Source organism: Mustelus asterias, chromosome 9, assembly GCF_964213995.1.
Source record: "Mustelus asterias chromosome 9, sMusAst1.hap1.1, whole genome shotgun sequence".
Taxonomy (NCBI): Eukaryota; Metazoa; Chordata; class Chondrichthyes; order Carcharhiniformes; family Triakidae; genus Mustelus; species Mustelus asterias.
The window spans coordinates 107,400,874-107,418,063 of NC_135809.1; the positions used below are offsets into that span (position 1 = coordinate 107,400,874).

General features: G+C 42.2%; 1 protein-coding gene across 19 annotated transcripts in view; it reads right to left on the reverse strand.

Annotated features, from left to right (window-relative positions):
- sox6 (SRY-box transcription factor 6) overlaps nt 1-17,190 on the reverse strand; it is a 636,409-nt gene that overhangs the window by 116,983 nt on the left and 502,236 nt on the right. For 16 of the 19 annotated variants that reach the window (XM_078220782.1, XM_078220770.1, XM_078220775.1 and 13 more), the window contains 2 exons: nt 15,047-15,170; nt 253-332 (listed from right to left, as the gene is read on the reverse strand). In XM_078220782.1, the coding sequence (XP_078076908.1) occupies nt 253-332; nt 15,047-15,170 (204 nt within the window). The remainder of the gene's footprint in view (nt 1-252; nt 333-15,046; nt 15,171-17,190) is intronic. The other 3 variants (XM_078220783.1, XM_078220781.1, XM_078220765.1) reach the window with 1 other exon arrangement.

Below are 17,190 nucleotides of genomic sequence, written 5' to 3' on the forward strand. Positions count from 1 at the left end.
GACCAGAGGCAGACTTTAAATGTAAGGAGCAGGACTGCACTGGGCCACACTGCATAACCCCATAAGCCTGCATAAGGAGCTGATATCCTGTTCTGCAATGCAACATCCAGATCTATTTTCCATGTTGATATTCATTCAGCCCTTAAAGTGTTAAGTTTGCTGTGTTTAGAAAAAAAACATCTCAAGTGCTCAGACTGGCATTCAGTATAATGTTTTGGCTTCCATCCCAGAATTCTTTGTTGTGGCACATACCTGGAGCTGTAATGGGCTGAGTCCAGACGCAGCTGCAGCTGCCATTGTCGACGGAATGAGCTGCACAGGGTAGCTATCACCTGTCGATGAAGAACAATGCACACAGGTTCAGACAATGAGCAAAGAATAGCACCAAACATGTGCCAACAGAACCTCTGCCGCTGCCTTTGCACCACTGAGTCCGAACATCTGCCTGAACAAAAGCCTCAGCTGAGCAGAAACATGCCGTGCAGACTTGGAACTTTTGTTCACAGATGGCTCATAGGCAAACTGGTGAAAAATAAAGAGAACAAATTGGGAAAGGTCTGTTCCTTTCATTTTAAGGGGAAAAAAAGACTTCCACACATACTCGCATGCACAAACACACATATGTGTGCAAATGCACACACATGTACAAACATATGCACACATGCATACACATATACAAACACACACATATAAACACACATATACAAATACACACACACATGCACACAGACAAATGCGTGCACACAAACACACAGACACACATATACAAATACACACACATACACAAACACACGTACAAACATATGCACACACACATATACAAACACATGTACAAACATATGCAAATACACGCAGATTATCACAAACAGACAAACACATGCACACACACACATACAATTGTTGCACCAAAAGGTTCTTGTCAGTGAATTTTGATTTATACAACAAATTTTAAGTTACCGAAGCACATCTCATGAACACTTCTAAGTTGTATCAAACAACCTCACCCCGAACCATTAACCACCTAGAAGGTGACTCTCAGCATTCTGGCACGCCGGAATAAACAGATGTCAATCAAATGTTTAAATTAATTAACACTAGTCTTTTAAAATATATATATATTGTGTATACAGCGCAAGTTTTTAGGAGTCATTTTCAAGTCCAAAAAGGAACAATAATAGAACCTCAAACCAACAAATATTATATTGGAGGGAAGAAAAATGAAATAAGCATAAATTTGTTGAGTTGCTAGTACAGTTGGTCCTGTACTGTTCCTTTCAAGTGAGCTCCTTAAGTTAGGGAGCAGACTTGAGGACATCACAAATGAACTACTGGGGTACCTCATGTAAAGGTGCACTGCATACGCAGGTGACGAAAACTACTCTAGTCATGTGATCCATGGGTTCCTCTGCTGCACATCTTATGAGCATCTCAAAACACCCCAAACCACAACAAGCTTTCAATGACAGAAAGACTGACCAATTCTTGGGGAAGGAACATGCCTTTGACTTTCTTTCCAAACTGGACATGTTCTCTTCCACCTTTTTCCTCGGAGAAAATGATACAAAATTCTGAGGTCACGTGCCAACCGACTTGAGAACAGCTTCTTCCCTGCTGCCATCAGACTTTTGAATGGACCTACCTCGCACTAAGTTGATCTTTCTCTACATCCTAACAATGACTGTAACAATACATTTTCTCTCCTTTCCTTCCCTATATATGGTATGCCTTGTCTGTATAGTGTGCAAAAAACAATACTTTTCACTGTATACTAATACATGTGACAACAATAACTCAAATCAAATCAAAATATTGTCCAAATTTAGTTGCAGAAACAAGAAGATACAAATTGTAAGTGGAAGCTTGAAGTGGCAGTAATAGGAAGGGGCAATGATAGGAATTGATAACAGAAAGACAACATCAAAACAAATTAACCAACATCCACTGATCTAAAATCAAATTTGATGCAAAATTAAACATCAAGGGAGAAAAAGTGCCAATTGGTAAAAATTGGCAACAAAAGGGAGGCCATTAAGTTGATTCCAAGATAATAGCAACTCAGATCTCAAACTAACAACCTCATAATCCTCATAAGTGTGGGTCTATGTTGGAGGTAAACATCTAAACTTGCTGATTGGTGGAACTTCACCAATACTTCTAAAACGCTAGCTGTAAACACGTTGCCAATGTGTTGGACTCTTCCAAAGAAGACTAAGTTGAAATTTCAGATGTCAAACTGACATTCTAGTACTGATCTGTCCAGTTTTTGCCAAATCACCTGCAAAAGACTAAACTGACCAAGGGCTACTTCATTCACATGTTTGTACTATTGACAATGCTAATAGAGGTGTTATCAGGGCTGTACCTAATCCTCTCTTGCTCAATCAAAAAGGTAATGGTAACTGGGCTATGATACAGGGATGTTCTAAGAGCAGTTACTGTGCATGTTCTCCTTTTAAATTATTGCATTATGAGAGAAGCACATCAAAAAAAAAGGTGACAGCTGGCCTACAAGAACAAGAATGTGATTAAAACCTATCTATCTGATTGACCTTTTGGTCATCTTCCCTAATATGTCCTTATGTATCATAGTGTCAAATCTTTCTTTCAAACACTTCCATGACGTGCCTTGGGACATTTTATTACAGGATAGGAACTATATAAATGCAAGTTGTGACATAACATATTGGAGCAAAATGAGGTCATTCGGCCCATTGAGTCGGTTCTGTCATTTGATCATGGCTGATATGTTTCTCAACCCCATTCTCCCGCCTTTTCCACGTAACCTTTGATCCTTACCGATCAAGAACCTATCTATTTCTGTCTTAAGTACACTCAATGACATGGTCTCCACAATATTCTGTGGCAATGTATTCCACAGATTCACCACCTTCTGGCTGAAGAAATTCCTCCTCATCCCTTTACTCTGAGGCTGTGCCCTCGGATCCTATTCTCTCCTACTGATGGAAACATCTTCTCCGCATCCACTCTATCCAGGCCTTCCAGTATTCTGTAAGTTTCAATGAGATCCCCCCTCATCTTTCTAAACTCCATCGAGTACAGACCCTGGGTCCTCAAATGCTCCTCATACGTCAAACCTTTCATTCCTGGGATCATTCTCATGAACCTCCTCTGGACGCTCTAAGGCCTTAGATAAGGGCCCCAAAATTGCTCACAATATTCCAAATGTGGTCTGACCAGAGCCTTATAAAGCTGTAGCAGTACATCCCTGCTTTTGTATTCTAGTTTTCTCAAAACGAATGCTAAAATTACATTTGCCTTTCTAACTACCAACTCAACCTGCAAGTTAATCTTAGGAGAATCCTGAACCAGGACTCCCAAGTCACTTTGTGCTTCCAATTTCTGAATTCTCTCCCCAAATAGTCTAACGCCTCTATTCTTCCTACCAAAGTGCATAACCTCATACTTCCCAATTTGTGTTCCATCTGCCACTTCTTTGCCCATTCTCCTAACCTGTCCAAGTCCAAGTAGTGTTGTAAAGCTGTCAGAAATTACCGTATTGATCAGTTTAAGTGCAAGTTGTAAGGCATCATTGGATGTAAAACAATGCATTATAGAAGAATATTGTAGAGTAGTATAAACAAATTTCAATAACATTAGCAGTCCATCTATACTTTCTCCATGAAAGGGGGTCTTATCAGATGGAATAACATAGATATCACAAAGGAAGATCTGGTTTGTTTGCCCAGCTTAATAAGATAGGGGAAAAGTGATAGCTATAGTGGATCACCGATAAAAAAGGACAATTGTTACCAGAATATTTTATTGAAATTTATAAAATAGAAGATTAGTTTCAAAGCAAAAAGAACCACTGAAAAAATAGTTAACCAAGATTTATATTTCACATGCATTTTCATCAGGTTGGACTGCCAGCTATCATTACTACTTTTTGTTGATAAGTGCACATGCAAGAAGATGAAATACTCAGGTCTGTAACTCTGCAAAAATAGAATCCACTGTTTCAAATAGCAGGGCTAAAGGGAAAAGAAAAATTGTCTGCAAGTTTGACACTGCCTTCCTCACGCATGCATTTCTAGTCAAGTTCTGCATCTCCTGAGCCAATGAATCAAACACGCATACAAATATCTGCACCTCATCAATCCATGCACCACTGTGAGAACATACATGCTTCATAAAGATCTCTCTCCTGGCTGCTCTCAAAGCTCTGCTACACTGCATTTCCTAATGCTACCTCGCCTTAGCGTCCTGTGGTATGGTACTTTAGGAGATCAGCATTTCTCTTCGGACAATTTAAATGATAAAGCCGCAATATAAATTGATCAGCCAGGTTTGTTAGTTATACAAATATTCATTTAAATCAGCAGAAGGAACCAGCAGTGACAAATATGATATTGTGTGTGTGTGTGTGTGGATGGATTTACTTTTGTAAGGTGGTGGGATTGGGGGTGGGGGGGGGGGGGGGGGGCTTGGTGGCAGGTAGGGGAGATAAAGGGGAAACTCATCAGACACTGTTTAACATGTAGTAAAAAAAATTTCATGTCAAACTCACTAAAATCAGAATTTGAAAATCCCCTACAGCAGCATTCTCACAGCTGTTTGTGTGACTGCGCTTATAAACAGCTGAATTCCTGCATTTGTTGGCCTTCCCTGTCATAGCACACTCTTGCCTACCACACCTTTTTGTGTTTGGGAACTCACCTGAGGCTCAAATGTTTCCCTCACCTGCCTAGATTTGTTATTTTTATTTCTAATTAAAAAGGTTAATTGTAAAACAAATTGTAACTGCAGTTGCCTGGCGCAGGTCCAATTTTGAAAAAAATTTATGGTTTGCGTTGTTTGCATTGTGACTTGTTATTTTTCACCAGATCATGGAATGCATTGTGCTGTAGGGAGGGGGAAAGTAAAAGGGCCTCCAGTGTGTGCACTTCATGTACTCCAAGCGGTCAATGTTTCCCACATGATCACGATGGACCATGAAAATCTGTCAATTTTCAAGTACAGAAGAAAGCTTTAAATGAAGAATATTTTTACTCTTTTATTGCAACTGATTTTCTTCCTTCTTGTCTTGAACATGCTGGCGTATGGTTTCAAGAGCATGACCATTGCAAACTCATCACCTAAATATTCAACATCATTCCAGCAACTTAGACAATGGCTGCAGGCAAACTATTGTACAGAATCATAGAACAGAATCATAGAATCCCTACAGTGGAGAAGCAGGCCACTCAGCCCATTGAGTCTGCACCGACTCTCTCTGACAGAGCATCCCACCGAGACCCCAATCCTGTAACCCCATGTATTTACCCTGCTAATCCCTCTAACCTACACATCCTGGAAACTAAGAGGCAATTTAGCATGGCTAATCCCCCTAACCTACACATATTGGGACATTAAGGGGCAATTTAGCATGGCCAATCCACCTAACTTGCACATCTTTGGACTGTGGGAGGAAACTGGAGCTCCCGAAGGAAACTCACGCAGACATGGGGAAAACGTGCAAATTCCACATAGTCACCCAAGGCCGGAATTGAACCTCGGTCCTTGGCGCTGTGAGGCAGCAGTGTTAACCACTGTGCCACTGTGCCACCATAGTAGAGGACATTATTGCCACCCGGGATAATAAAACTCATCCCGACATCCTCTGGTACATCCCTTTAATATGGGTTCGCTCCATCACAATTAAAGAGGGGGAATCCTGGCTGAGCTTCTCCTTAGTTCAATAGCACTGAGGCCAATTGAAGCACTCTTATTGCTATTTGAGGAGTGCTGGAAGATGTTTCGAGCATTCAACTCATCGAGACTGCTCCATCACTTTTTACTCAGTTTGGCGGTTAGCGGCTACTTCAGCCCAGACTGAGATTTCGGCAGGGCTCAGCTTCTGAAATGGCCCGTGAATTTACCATCCAAAAAAACTGGCAAAAAAAACACACCACCCTTTTCTGTTTTAATAACCACTTCTAAGGATTGTTTTGTTTGCATTTAACTCACCTTCCACCCTGTCACTCCTTGGCATGAAGTCAATGGGACATGCTGTAGCAATCTTTTTCAAATTTGTTCTTTGGATTAAGAATGCTTGCGTGAGGAACAATTCCTATTTAATTTGTTTGAAGAACACTAAGCGTGTTCTGACAAGCTTCCATACTTCTGCTCCCTCATCGTGAAACACCACTGCCAGCAATTCAGAGACACACAATAGAATGTTACACAGGAATGTCTTATCACTCACTGCTGCTCCATTTTTTAAGATAGACTATGTATATAGATGATGGGATGCATGTCGGTAAAAACCTCACAGCCTGTTAGTCAACCTCACAGCCAGTCAGTCAAGGGACAGATAAATTAAAGTTTAGATGTTGGATCCTTGATTAGAATACAATGAATGAACTAAATATTCACTCACCCATGTGCCATTTGGCTTATTGTACATTTCCAGCATTTTCCATCTTTCTACGGTTTGCCAGCATTCTCATTCCTACTCTTCTACCTGCGTTTAGTGGCTTGAGATCTACTTCCAGGCCATTGACCTATTCATTTTACCCCGCCACACAGCAGTCCGATTCAGTGTTTGCAATATGGACGGCACATTAGACGGTTTTACCATATCCTCATGAGGAACATTGAGACCCATTTGCTCCAGCCAGCGACATATGCTTTAGGGGTAATCTAAACCAAATTTGCCTAGTGGAAGACAAGTGGATTTGGGTCAGCCATTTATTACACAACCTCACTGCCCTCCCCAATTTTACACTCCATTAATGTTCATGGGCTGCAAACTAAGGCAGGGTAACTAAAAGACTTCTCACCAGTGGGCTAAGTTCTCCATTGAGTTGCTTTGGTTTCCATATGTTGGTTCATTGAGTAAATAGTGTATTATTTCTAAGTGTGGATTTGCCACTTTACTTTCAAACTTTGTATTCTCCACATTAACAAACATATGTGTGTGCTTCTGCTGTTGTCCATTCAAAAATGACTCCAATGGCAAATAGCTATCCCTTCAGTTTCATCTGTTGATCACTCCATTCTTATCATAGAAATCATAGAAACCCTACAGTGCAGAAACAGGCCATTCGGCCCATCGAGTCTGCACCGACCACAATCCCACCCAGGCCCTACCCCCATATCCCTACACATTTACCCACTAATCCCTCCAACCTACACATCCCAGGATACCAAGGGGCAACTTTTTCAGCATGGCCAATCAACCCAACAGCTCTCGACTATTTTTACTCCACAGGCCAAGAGTGCAGTAAATCTCATGTCTAGCTTCATTTCTACCAGTTACATCATCAGCACTACATTGCCTCAAATGCCTTTTTCTCCCATGCCCATGCTGTCACCTAGTATGTGGGCTTGTCTACACTTTCTTCACTATTTACATTTACATTAACATTTTCCAGAAGCATAGACTCAATTCCCCACTGACATGAAGAGCATTCAGTTTTACTTTCCACGTCCTCAACACCCACTATCCAACATTAAGGTCAGGACTGTCCAGCCTTTGCCGCTGGTGGGATCTTTCTATCTCATTGAAGGTGACCCCCACTCCATTGCAGGTTCTACAGCACCGCTACCAGCAAGCAACACAGATAGCGAGCCGCCTCTGCTGCTGGAGACCCCACCGCGGGGTGGGCCAGAAAATCCCAGCCTAAGAGTTGGAGTATTTCCTCCAGCTTAATGATTTTAAAATGGAGGCCATTCTTTCCTACCTCATTAAACATCTGGTCTTGATTCTATTCACCTGCCAGTTGTCACCGCAGGCTCAGCCCAGAGGTGTGGAACCTTGGATGGAATTCTCCATCTCATCCGTGGCTGCCCCTCTGCAAGTGAGAATGGAGAAGTTGGCATTCTGGCCAAAACTCCATACACATTCAGTGGCACTGGAGAATCCCAGGTGTGAAAGAGGATGGAGGTTCTCATCCCTCAACTCCAACTCAGTATCCTTCCAACAACCAATCATTCACTAGGACCACTTAGTTTCATCTCCAAAACCCAGTCACTCCAGCCTTACCTATCTTCCTCTGCCAATTAAATCTTAGTCCATGCCTTTTATTGCCTGGAAACTAGATTCCTCCTACCTGCTTTGCCAATCTTAACATTGTTATCCTCCTTGAACTACAAGCCACCCAGAACATTGCATGTTGACTTCACCCATGGTCTACAGCCCACAGACTCACTGTTTGCAAATCACTATGGCGCCCTTGGTGCCCAAGAGAATTAATTTCAAGTCCCCTTTAATCCCTTTGTCCTTTCAAAGTGGATTTTGTCAAATACAATGCACCAATGATGCAATGAGTGAAGTAAGGACCTCATCTAAAAAGAATCAACTTTGAGGAATTTTTTTTTTAAAAGAATGAGTTCCCTATTGAAGCCCAAGAAAACACAACACCTTCTTAACCGTAACATGTCACACACCAGTGACACTCCTGTATTTCCGTTTCATGACTAATACCATAGCATTGCATGTTTTAAAACAAGGAGGGAGTCATGAGATAGAGGGCAAAGAAAGAAAGGAAGAAATAGTAACGGAAAAAAAATGGAAGAACAAACTAAAAAGAGGGGAATAAAAGATTTTTAAAGATATGGGGCAGGAAAAGTGGAGGAAAGAAAGAAAGGGTGAATAAAGGAATGACCAACAGAAAAGAGAAAAGGGCAAAGAACATAAGCGGAGAAATATATGAAAATGGTGCGGAAAGAATGAATGAAAAAGAAAAATTAAGGCTTATGAGAACTTGTCTAGGGTTAGGTCACCATGCTTCCCTAAGTTGAAGCACTGCATGCAGAATAGCCTTTCAAACTCTCTTTCAAACAAATTGGAGAGATTTATGTTTCACAATTTGAAGGATTTAAATCTTCCTAATCTCCAGCTTGTTCCAAAACTCCTGCATCCTGGGTATATTGCCATAATAGAAGAACTACTACTTCACCGAGTGAGCTGTTAACCACCACTTCAGAACGATACGTTGCCCAGCAGATTTTCTAACGTAAAGCTAATCCTATTTGTGCTGAGTTAATATTCTCAAGTTTCGATATTCACCCTCGTTAAAAAAATAATTTAAAAAAAACAGGCACTCACATGATTCCGATCTGAAAGTTGTTGCGTTAATAATGTGTCTGCGTCCTTAAACTGCTTGCCCACAAAGTGGTTTAACATCAAGTGACATGCCAAACCAGAGATGAAAATAATTGAGACATGGAAAAAAATGTTGCAGAGAGCTAAACATGCTGTACGAATGACAGAATACTGCTTGCAGCAGCGCTGGGTCGGGACAGATTGGCAGCCCAGAGCTGTGGTTGGTTGTGTTCACACACGCTGGGCCAGGGCTTCTGAGGAGTGGCAGTCACAGTCAGATTGCCACTCTGCTCCTTTTTACTTACCTTCGTTGGGAGCTGCACATTTCCCGCCCAACCTTCTGACCTGAACCTGCTCAAAACAAAACGTACTGCATATCAGCTCCTGGCACTCTTCTGTGCAGTGTAGCACCATCAGGGGACATGTAGCCATGTCACCTTTTTACAGCACCAGCTATGGTAAGCCAAGTAAAATGTAAAAGTCCCAGCCACTTAGAGAAGCCAGTGAGAAGATAAGTAGGTACGATGGCTGGGGGTGGGGGTTTGGTATGGCTCCTGCTGTGTCCAAGACCGCAATAAACTACAAAGGGTCAGGAACGAAGCCCAGTCCATCACTCAAACCAGCCTCCCACCCATTGACACTGTCTACACTTCCTGTGCCTCGGAAAAACAGCCAGCCTAATCAAGGAGCCCACGCTCCTCGGACATTCTCTCTTCCACCTTCTTCCATTGGGAAAAAGATACAAAAGTCTGGGGACATGTACCAACTGACTCAAGGACAGCTTCTTCCCTGCTGCCATCAGACTTTTGAATGGATCTACCTTGCATTAAGTTGATCTTTCTCTACAGCCTTGTTATGACTGTAATACTACATTCTCTCCTTTCCTTTTCTATGTACGGTATGCTTTGTCTGGCGCGCAAGAAACAATACTTTTCACTGTATAATAATACATGTGACAATAATAATTCAAATCAAAATCAATATAGGCAGCATGGTTTTGGAGATCTACATAGCATGATGTTACATCAGGAGATCAACACTTCTTTAACTCTATATTGCTCAGTAAATTATTATACAACAATTTGCGAGTTGGAGGCCAGAGAATCCCGGCACATGTCGGTATAAAACCTCAAATCCCATGGTAGTGGGTTAGGATGGTTCGGGGCCGGGGGGGGGGGGGGGGGGGGGGGGGCGGGTGGTGGTACCTGAAGAAGGGGCTCAGAGCCTCGAAAGCTTGTGTGGCTTTTGCTACCAAATAAACCTGTTGGACTTTAACCTGGTGTTGTTAAACTTCTTACTGTATAGGATGGGTCAGGAATGTTGGGTGGTCAGTAAGAGATGTTGGGGGGGGGGGGGGGTGTATGGGGCTAACCAGGTGTCTCCGTTCTGAACACGTTGAAAGATCTTGTTGTTTGTGATATTGTGTTGCCATCCAACTGTCACAATAGATCTCAGGTGTCACTGAGGAAGCGTTCCAGTGCTTTGATATGGTGCCTATAGCAAACTGAGGAGTCTGCACCATACAACAGGGTGGTAAGGACAATGCCTGGTCAAGTTTGATTTTAATCTTCAGCTTAATGTCTCCAGACATGATCATGCAGTTGCTTCCGGATGCATGCACTGATATTTTATCAATACTGATATCTCAAAAGAGCATCCTATCAAGGTATGAGACTTCCTCTACAACCTTGAAACTGGTACCATCAATGGTGATGTCTGATGCTTTATTGCGAGTGCCTGGTGCTGGCCAATTCATAATCTTGGTCTTGAGGACATTGATTTGGGGACCAAAGTTTTCAGCAGCGCTTGAGAATTTGTTAGCCATGGTCTGGATCTCTTCCTTGTAATGGGTGGCCAGGGCACCGTTATCTGCATAAAGAGGCTCTCTGATCCTTGCCACTGTGACCTCGATGGAGGCACGCAGTCTAGAGAGATCAAAGAGCTTCCCTGAACAGGGCTCTGACGAAGGGTCATCTCGACTCAAAACATTGGCTCGATCTCTCCCCACCGATGCTGTCAGACCTGCTGAGACTTTCCAGCAATTTCTGTCTTTGTTTCGGATTCCAGCATCCGCAGTATTTTGCTTATATCTCTGGTGACTTGCTTAAGCATTGCAGCAAAGAAGAGATTGAAGAGTTGGAGAGTCACAACGCTTCCTTGCTTTAAGTCTAAAGGTCCAGCCAAGCATTGTAACTCAACTTGCCAGGCACGGCCAACACTAGCTGTCAAACTCCTTAAGGCACTACTGCTGACATTGCCTGGTTCAATATAAAGCAGGAATCTCAACTTGGATCATGCTGGTCTGTATCGCATAGAGATGAATACGGAAACAGGCCATTTGGCCCAATCAATCTGTTTGGTACTTACCCTCAACATGAGCAACTAGGCCTATCTCAAAATCCCCTTATTCTCCTTTCCTTCAATCCAACTGATCATTAACCATTGGCATCTTCCTTGTTTCAACCACTGACTCTGGTAGTGTATTCCACAAACTTCCAACACTTCAAAAATGTTTCGCCTGCTCAAATTCCTCAATCTCTTATACCTATGTTTGCTCATCATGACCCCTCACTCATGGGAAACAGCAGTTCCAATGTACTCTGTCCAATGCCACAGCACGGTGGCACAGTGGTTAGCACTGCTGCCTCACAACGCCGGGGACCCAGGTTAAATTCCAGCGTTGGGTATGTCAAGTTTCTCCATGTCTATGTGGGTTTACTCCGGGTGCTCCGGTTTCCTCTCACACTCCAAGGATGTGCGGATTAGGTTGATTGGCCATACTCAACTGACCCTTAGTGTCAGGGAGATTGGCTGGGTAAATACGTGGGGTTACAGGGATAGGGCCTGCGTGGGATTGTTGTCAGTACAGGCACCTTTCTGCACTGTAGGGATTCTATGATTCATAATTTAAAACAAGCCGATCAAATCATACCATCATCTCCTCTGTTCATTTTTTCAACTATTTCATTGCTTTTGGATTGCCTTATACCAGGTGACATTCTAGAAGTGAACATGGGCTACAACCTCTTTCTTGTCTCAGAAATTCTCCTGAAGATTGAGTTCAAAACTATGCAAAGTAATCCAGCTGTCTTCTGCATCAGCGGCTCTCAAGGTGTGATCCTTGGACCACAGCTGGTCTGCAAGGGTCCTCCAAATGGTCTATGGGCTGATCCAAAATGCAGGTCATTACAGAGAATACCACCCCTGAAGCAATTCAAGAGAACAGGTCAGAACCCTCATCCCCACCACAATGTGACACCAGACAATCAGACCAGTTCCCAAGTCTGTGGCAAGAGCCATCCTTAATGCGAGCAACATCAGTGCAGTTTTATAAGCAAGATTAATGTTACTGCTGATGTAGTTTGATTAATATTTTTGTGAGATAAGTATTAGTTTCTTAGAAGAAAATTATGATAATTTTATAACATATATTAGAATATTTCAAATAAACATGTTCTCCTGTAGTATTCATGTTTATTATATGAAAATGTTTATACTTTTGTTTCTGGCATGAATAAATAATTTACTTATGATATTTAATTTTTTTAAATTATGGCACATAAATTTATTACATTTTGTAGTGAAAAAGCAGTGGAGTATTTATCGTTTTCACAAGTTCCCATCAATTCTGAGGGTTTTTTTGCACTGGCAAGTGTAAGTGGGTAGGGGTCTTTGAGGGTTCTTTGCATCCCCCCCCGCCCCCCCCCACACACACACACGAACAAAAAAGGTTTGAGAGCCACTGTTATAGGTTTGCTATTACAATGACTTTTATAGTTCATATTTCTTGACATAACCCAGTGTTTACTGGGCTATTTTATGACCTTATCCCCTTGAGGCGTGAACTTAACCCACTACCCTCCCCCCACCCCCCCAACCCCACAAATCCTGCACTCTTACACACACAGCTTTCCCTTATTCAAAGCATCATTATTGCTTTTATTTTTAAACAAAAATGTCCCTTCTCAAACTTACCAACTCCATTTGCCATTTTATTTTGCCTATTCCACAGTCCTATCAATAACCCCTGTGTGACTTAGTTCAACAATGAATTTACTAATTGTATAAGAAGTCAGCATCGGAGAAACACAGATTCCTCACAAGGTTCTGGAGTTGAAGCAGGTTAAAGCGTAAGAAATGGTGAGCCCGTAAAGAATATTAAGCAGAAAGTTGAGAATTTTCAAAGAGCGATGTTGGGAAACTGAGAGCTATTGGAGATGGGCACAGGGGTGATGGTGAATGGGATGCTGTGAGAGACAATATAGGCAGTGTGGTTTTAGAGATCTACATAGCATGATGTTACATCAGGAGATCAACACTTCTTTAACGTTTTAAATTGCTCAGTAAATTATGATAGAACAATATGCGAGTTGGAGGGCGGAGAATCCTGGCACATGTCGGTATAAAACCCCAAATCCCATATGCTTTTTTAACCCTTTCTCAAGTTGCCCTATCCCTTTCAATGATTTGTGCACATTAAACCGCCATCCCCCTCTTTTTCTGGACCCTCTTTAGAATTGTACCCTTTGTTTTATGTTACCTCTCCTTATTCTTCCCACTAAAACGTATACTTCACAATTCTTTACATCAAATTTCATCTGCCACAGTCCACCAGCCTGTTTATGTCCTCTTAAATGTTATCACTGTTCTCCTTGCAGTGCGCAATACTTCCACATTTTGTGTCATCCATAAATTTTGAAATTGTGCCCTGTATCCCCAAGTCTAGGTCATTAACCTACGTGAAGAAAAGCAGGGGGCCTAGTATGATATCTGTGGAACCACGCTGTACATCTTCCCTCAGTCTGAAAAACAACCATTAATCATCACCCCCTTTTCCCTGTCATTCAGTCAACTTCGTATCCATGCTGACGCTGTCTCTTTTATTCCATGAGCCTCAAGTTTGCTAGCAAGTCTATTATGTGGCCCTTCATCGAACGCCTTTTGCAAATCCAGATACACTGCGTCAACATCATCAACCAGCTCTGTTATCTCATCACAAAACATTCAATCAAGCGAAACATGATTTGCCTTTAATAAATCAGAGCTGGTTTTCCCTAATTAATCCACACTTGTCAATGTGACTGCTAAATTTCTCCTGGATTATCATCGCTGAAACCTATCGCAGCACGGGGTTTAAACTGATTGGCCTGTAGATACTGGGTTTAACTTTACACCCTTTCATTTTGAACAAGGATGTAACATTTGCAATTCTCCAAACCTTTGGCATCCCACTCTCTAAGGAGAATTGGAAGATTATGGGTCAGCACCTCTGCAATTCCTCTCTTGCATTCTTGGATGCATTCTATTTAGTCCTGCTGACTTGCACTTTGATGGGTCCACGGGACCTGACGGACGTCCAGCAGTTTATGTTGAGAGAGTCAAGTTAATGACGCAAGCAGTTCTCCAGGGGCTGCTGGTTGAAAGGCCAGTCTCCTTCTTGGGGTACAGTCTGCTCAGCATTCACTAAGGTCAAGATCAAGGAAAGTATTGATCTGGGAATTCACCTTCTCTATTCACTTGCCCTCTGAGGTAGGGAGCCATGTTTAGGCCACATCAGCACCAAATTTGGAACACAGGTCAAGACCAGGTTTATCCAGGTCAAGGCCTCAATTCAAAGATCCTTCAGTGGACTTGCAGCAGACGTGAGAAAAAGCTCCAGAAAGAATCATGCAGCCAAGTTTAGTGAGAAAATAGTTCATTAGGAAAGCAATATGTGTACTATCCTGACGACATAATAGGGTGACATATAAAGAAATGTCACCAGAACTCAGTGGAACAATACTACAGGATGATTTGCCTCCCTTGGGAGAGAAGGGATAAAGAATAAGGGGAGAAAATACAACATGAAACAAAATGTACTGTTTTCAAGATCTGTTATACTATAATTCCCCACACCAGATAATCCATCAACAATTTGTGCAATCATTTTACAGTGACTGTCCAATAAAATGATTTCCTTTCCACATTGTTAAGGAATTCATTGTTAAAAAAGCTTACCTGGTTTGTATGTTATCCCTGGGGGGAAGAGGAATCCCTGCTGAGCTGCGGCAGCCGCTGCCAATGTCCGTTGGTCGTGTGGAAAAATTGGGATCATGAGTGGAGGCATGTGACCCTGAACCTGCTAAAGACAACAAGAGCTCTGATCACACACAGAACAAATGCATTTTGACAAGGATTATACAGCAGTGATAGCGTACGTGTGCTCACAGACTCCCACTATGGTCTCCCTTAACCTATTAATCTCTACCAATTTCACATCATCACATCAAAGGCCCTCAGGCTACATTGTTTTCCCCTTTGTGTCAGGAGTGGAGCACGCTTGTTGAAAGCGTTTTGTCTTCCACTTCTCGAGGTAAAATTTCCCATATTTTCATTCCTCAGAACACCTCTGTGAAAACACAGAATAGACAGCATTTCATAAACTATTTAAATCCTAGCTCCCTGTTAGCACACTGCATGTCCACTGGGGGATTGTGCATTTTTACAGTCTGTCTCTTCCTGGTGAGTTTGGAAACCGTTCACAGTTGGGTGGACTGATTTTCTACTGATAGGAGGGTTCTCAGAAACAGGCAAACTGATGTCAACATGCCAAGCCAAGGTAAAGACACAGGTGTCTCTTCAAACAGATGGCTACTACGGTTCACAGATGTATTCAGCTTGTTCAGGGTTTTTTGTTTTTTGGTCATTCTTTTCTCCCCTTTGTTGCCAAGGTGTTGGTTCATGCTGCAGCATGGTTTCATGGACATCAACTCACTCACTATGACTTGCTGTTAAGTGCCATTTTCTTCCATGGATACACAGGGACAGCAAGTGTCAACAGTCTATTCTATCAGGGAAGACTTCAGGGTCAAACCCAATTTCTGTCATTACCAGACAGAACAGTGATCAGGAGCAGGATCCCTCATGGATTGTCCCATCCCTCATTAGCATAGCTCTGGTGAAGCCAATGGTAGGGCTTCCAATCCAATTTTGGATGTGATCCAGTGGCTCAGCATTGCTGGATAATGAACCTGGCTTGTTCCCTGGTCTGTATTGCACACTAAATGGGGAGGCGATGGCCTAGTGGTATTATCGCTGAACTATTAATCCAGAAACTCAGCTAATGGCCTGGGGACCCAGTTTCAAATCCCAACACAGCAAATGGTGAAACTTGAATTCAACAAAAAAAATCTGGAATTAAGAATCTACTGATGACTGTGAAACCATCGTCGATTGTTGGAAAAACCCATCTGGTTCACTAATGTCCTTTAGGGAAGGAAATCTGCTGTTCTTACCTGGTCTGGCCTACATGTGACTCCAGACCCAAAGCAATGTGGTTGACTCTCAACTGCCCACTGAACAAGGGCAACTAGAGGTGGGCAATAAATGCTGGCCAGCCAGCAATGCCCATGTCCCACGGATAAAAAAAGAGGAACAATTTCCCTCCCCAGCTCCTGCCCCCACAACTGAGCTACTGAGATTGCAATGGTTTGTGCAATTTCAGTTTACTGGACTTTAGACCTTCACTAGTTTTAACACCACATCAGTTTTCGCATATCCAGAATTGGAATATCCAGAATAGTAATGGGTGGTGAGCTCGATAGATACTGCAACCAAGGTATGTCACATCCGGGACTAAGTCAACTCCAATGTTAAGGTAACATCTCCATTTATCCTTAACTGAGACCTGTGCATGTGGCTATTAAGTCAACAGGCATAGCCAACCTCCCAATCATAAGCACACATACACACATGTTTTAAATACAGTGATATCTGTTATACATCACTGTGTTCAGCTGTGATACAATGCCACAGTGAATATTTAAGCCTACATGAATTTGGTGCTGTACAATGTTGCCTCAAATACTTGGCACAGATTGTGTACATGCATCTAAATTCATTAAAGTTATCAGATCCCTGTCAACACATCTTGTGAATGTCAATCTAGTAATTGTCATTGAAATGGACTGGTAACAAGATCGCTTGCCTAACATTTTCCCAACAAACGTCAGTATATCGCATGCAAATTTCAGATACAAACATACGCAACAATGTGTGCCTGCCTCTGGAATATTCATACTAAAGTCCTGCACAGAAACATATTTCAGAGTTGAATGGGCCTGATTGAATATGAATTCCAGAAGAACAAGATGCTTTTGAAG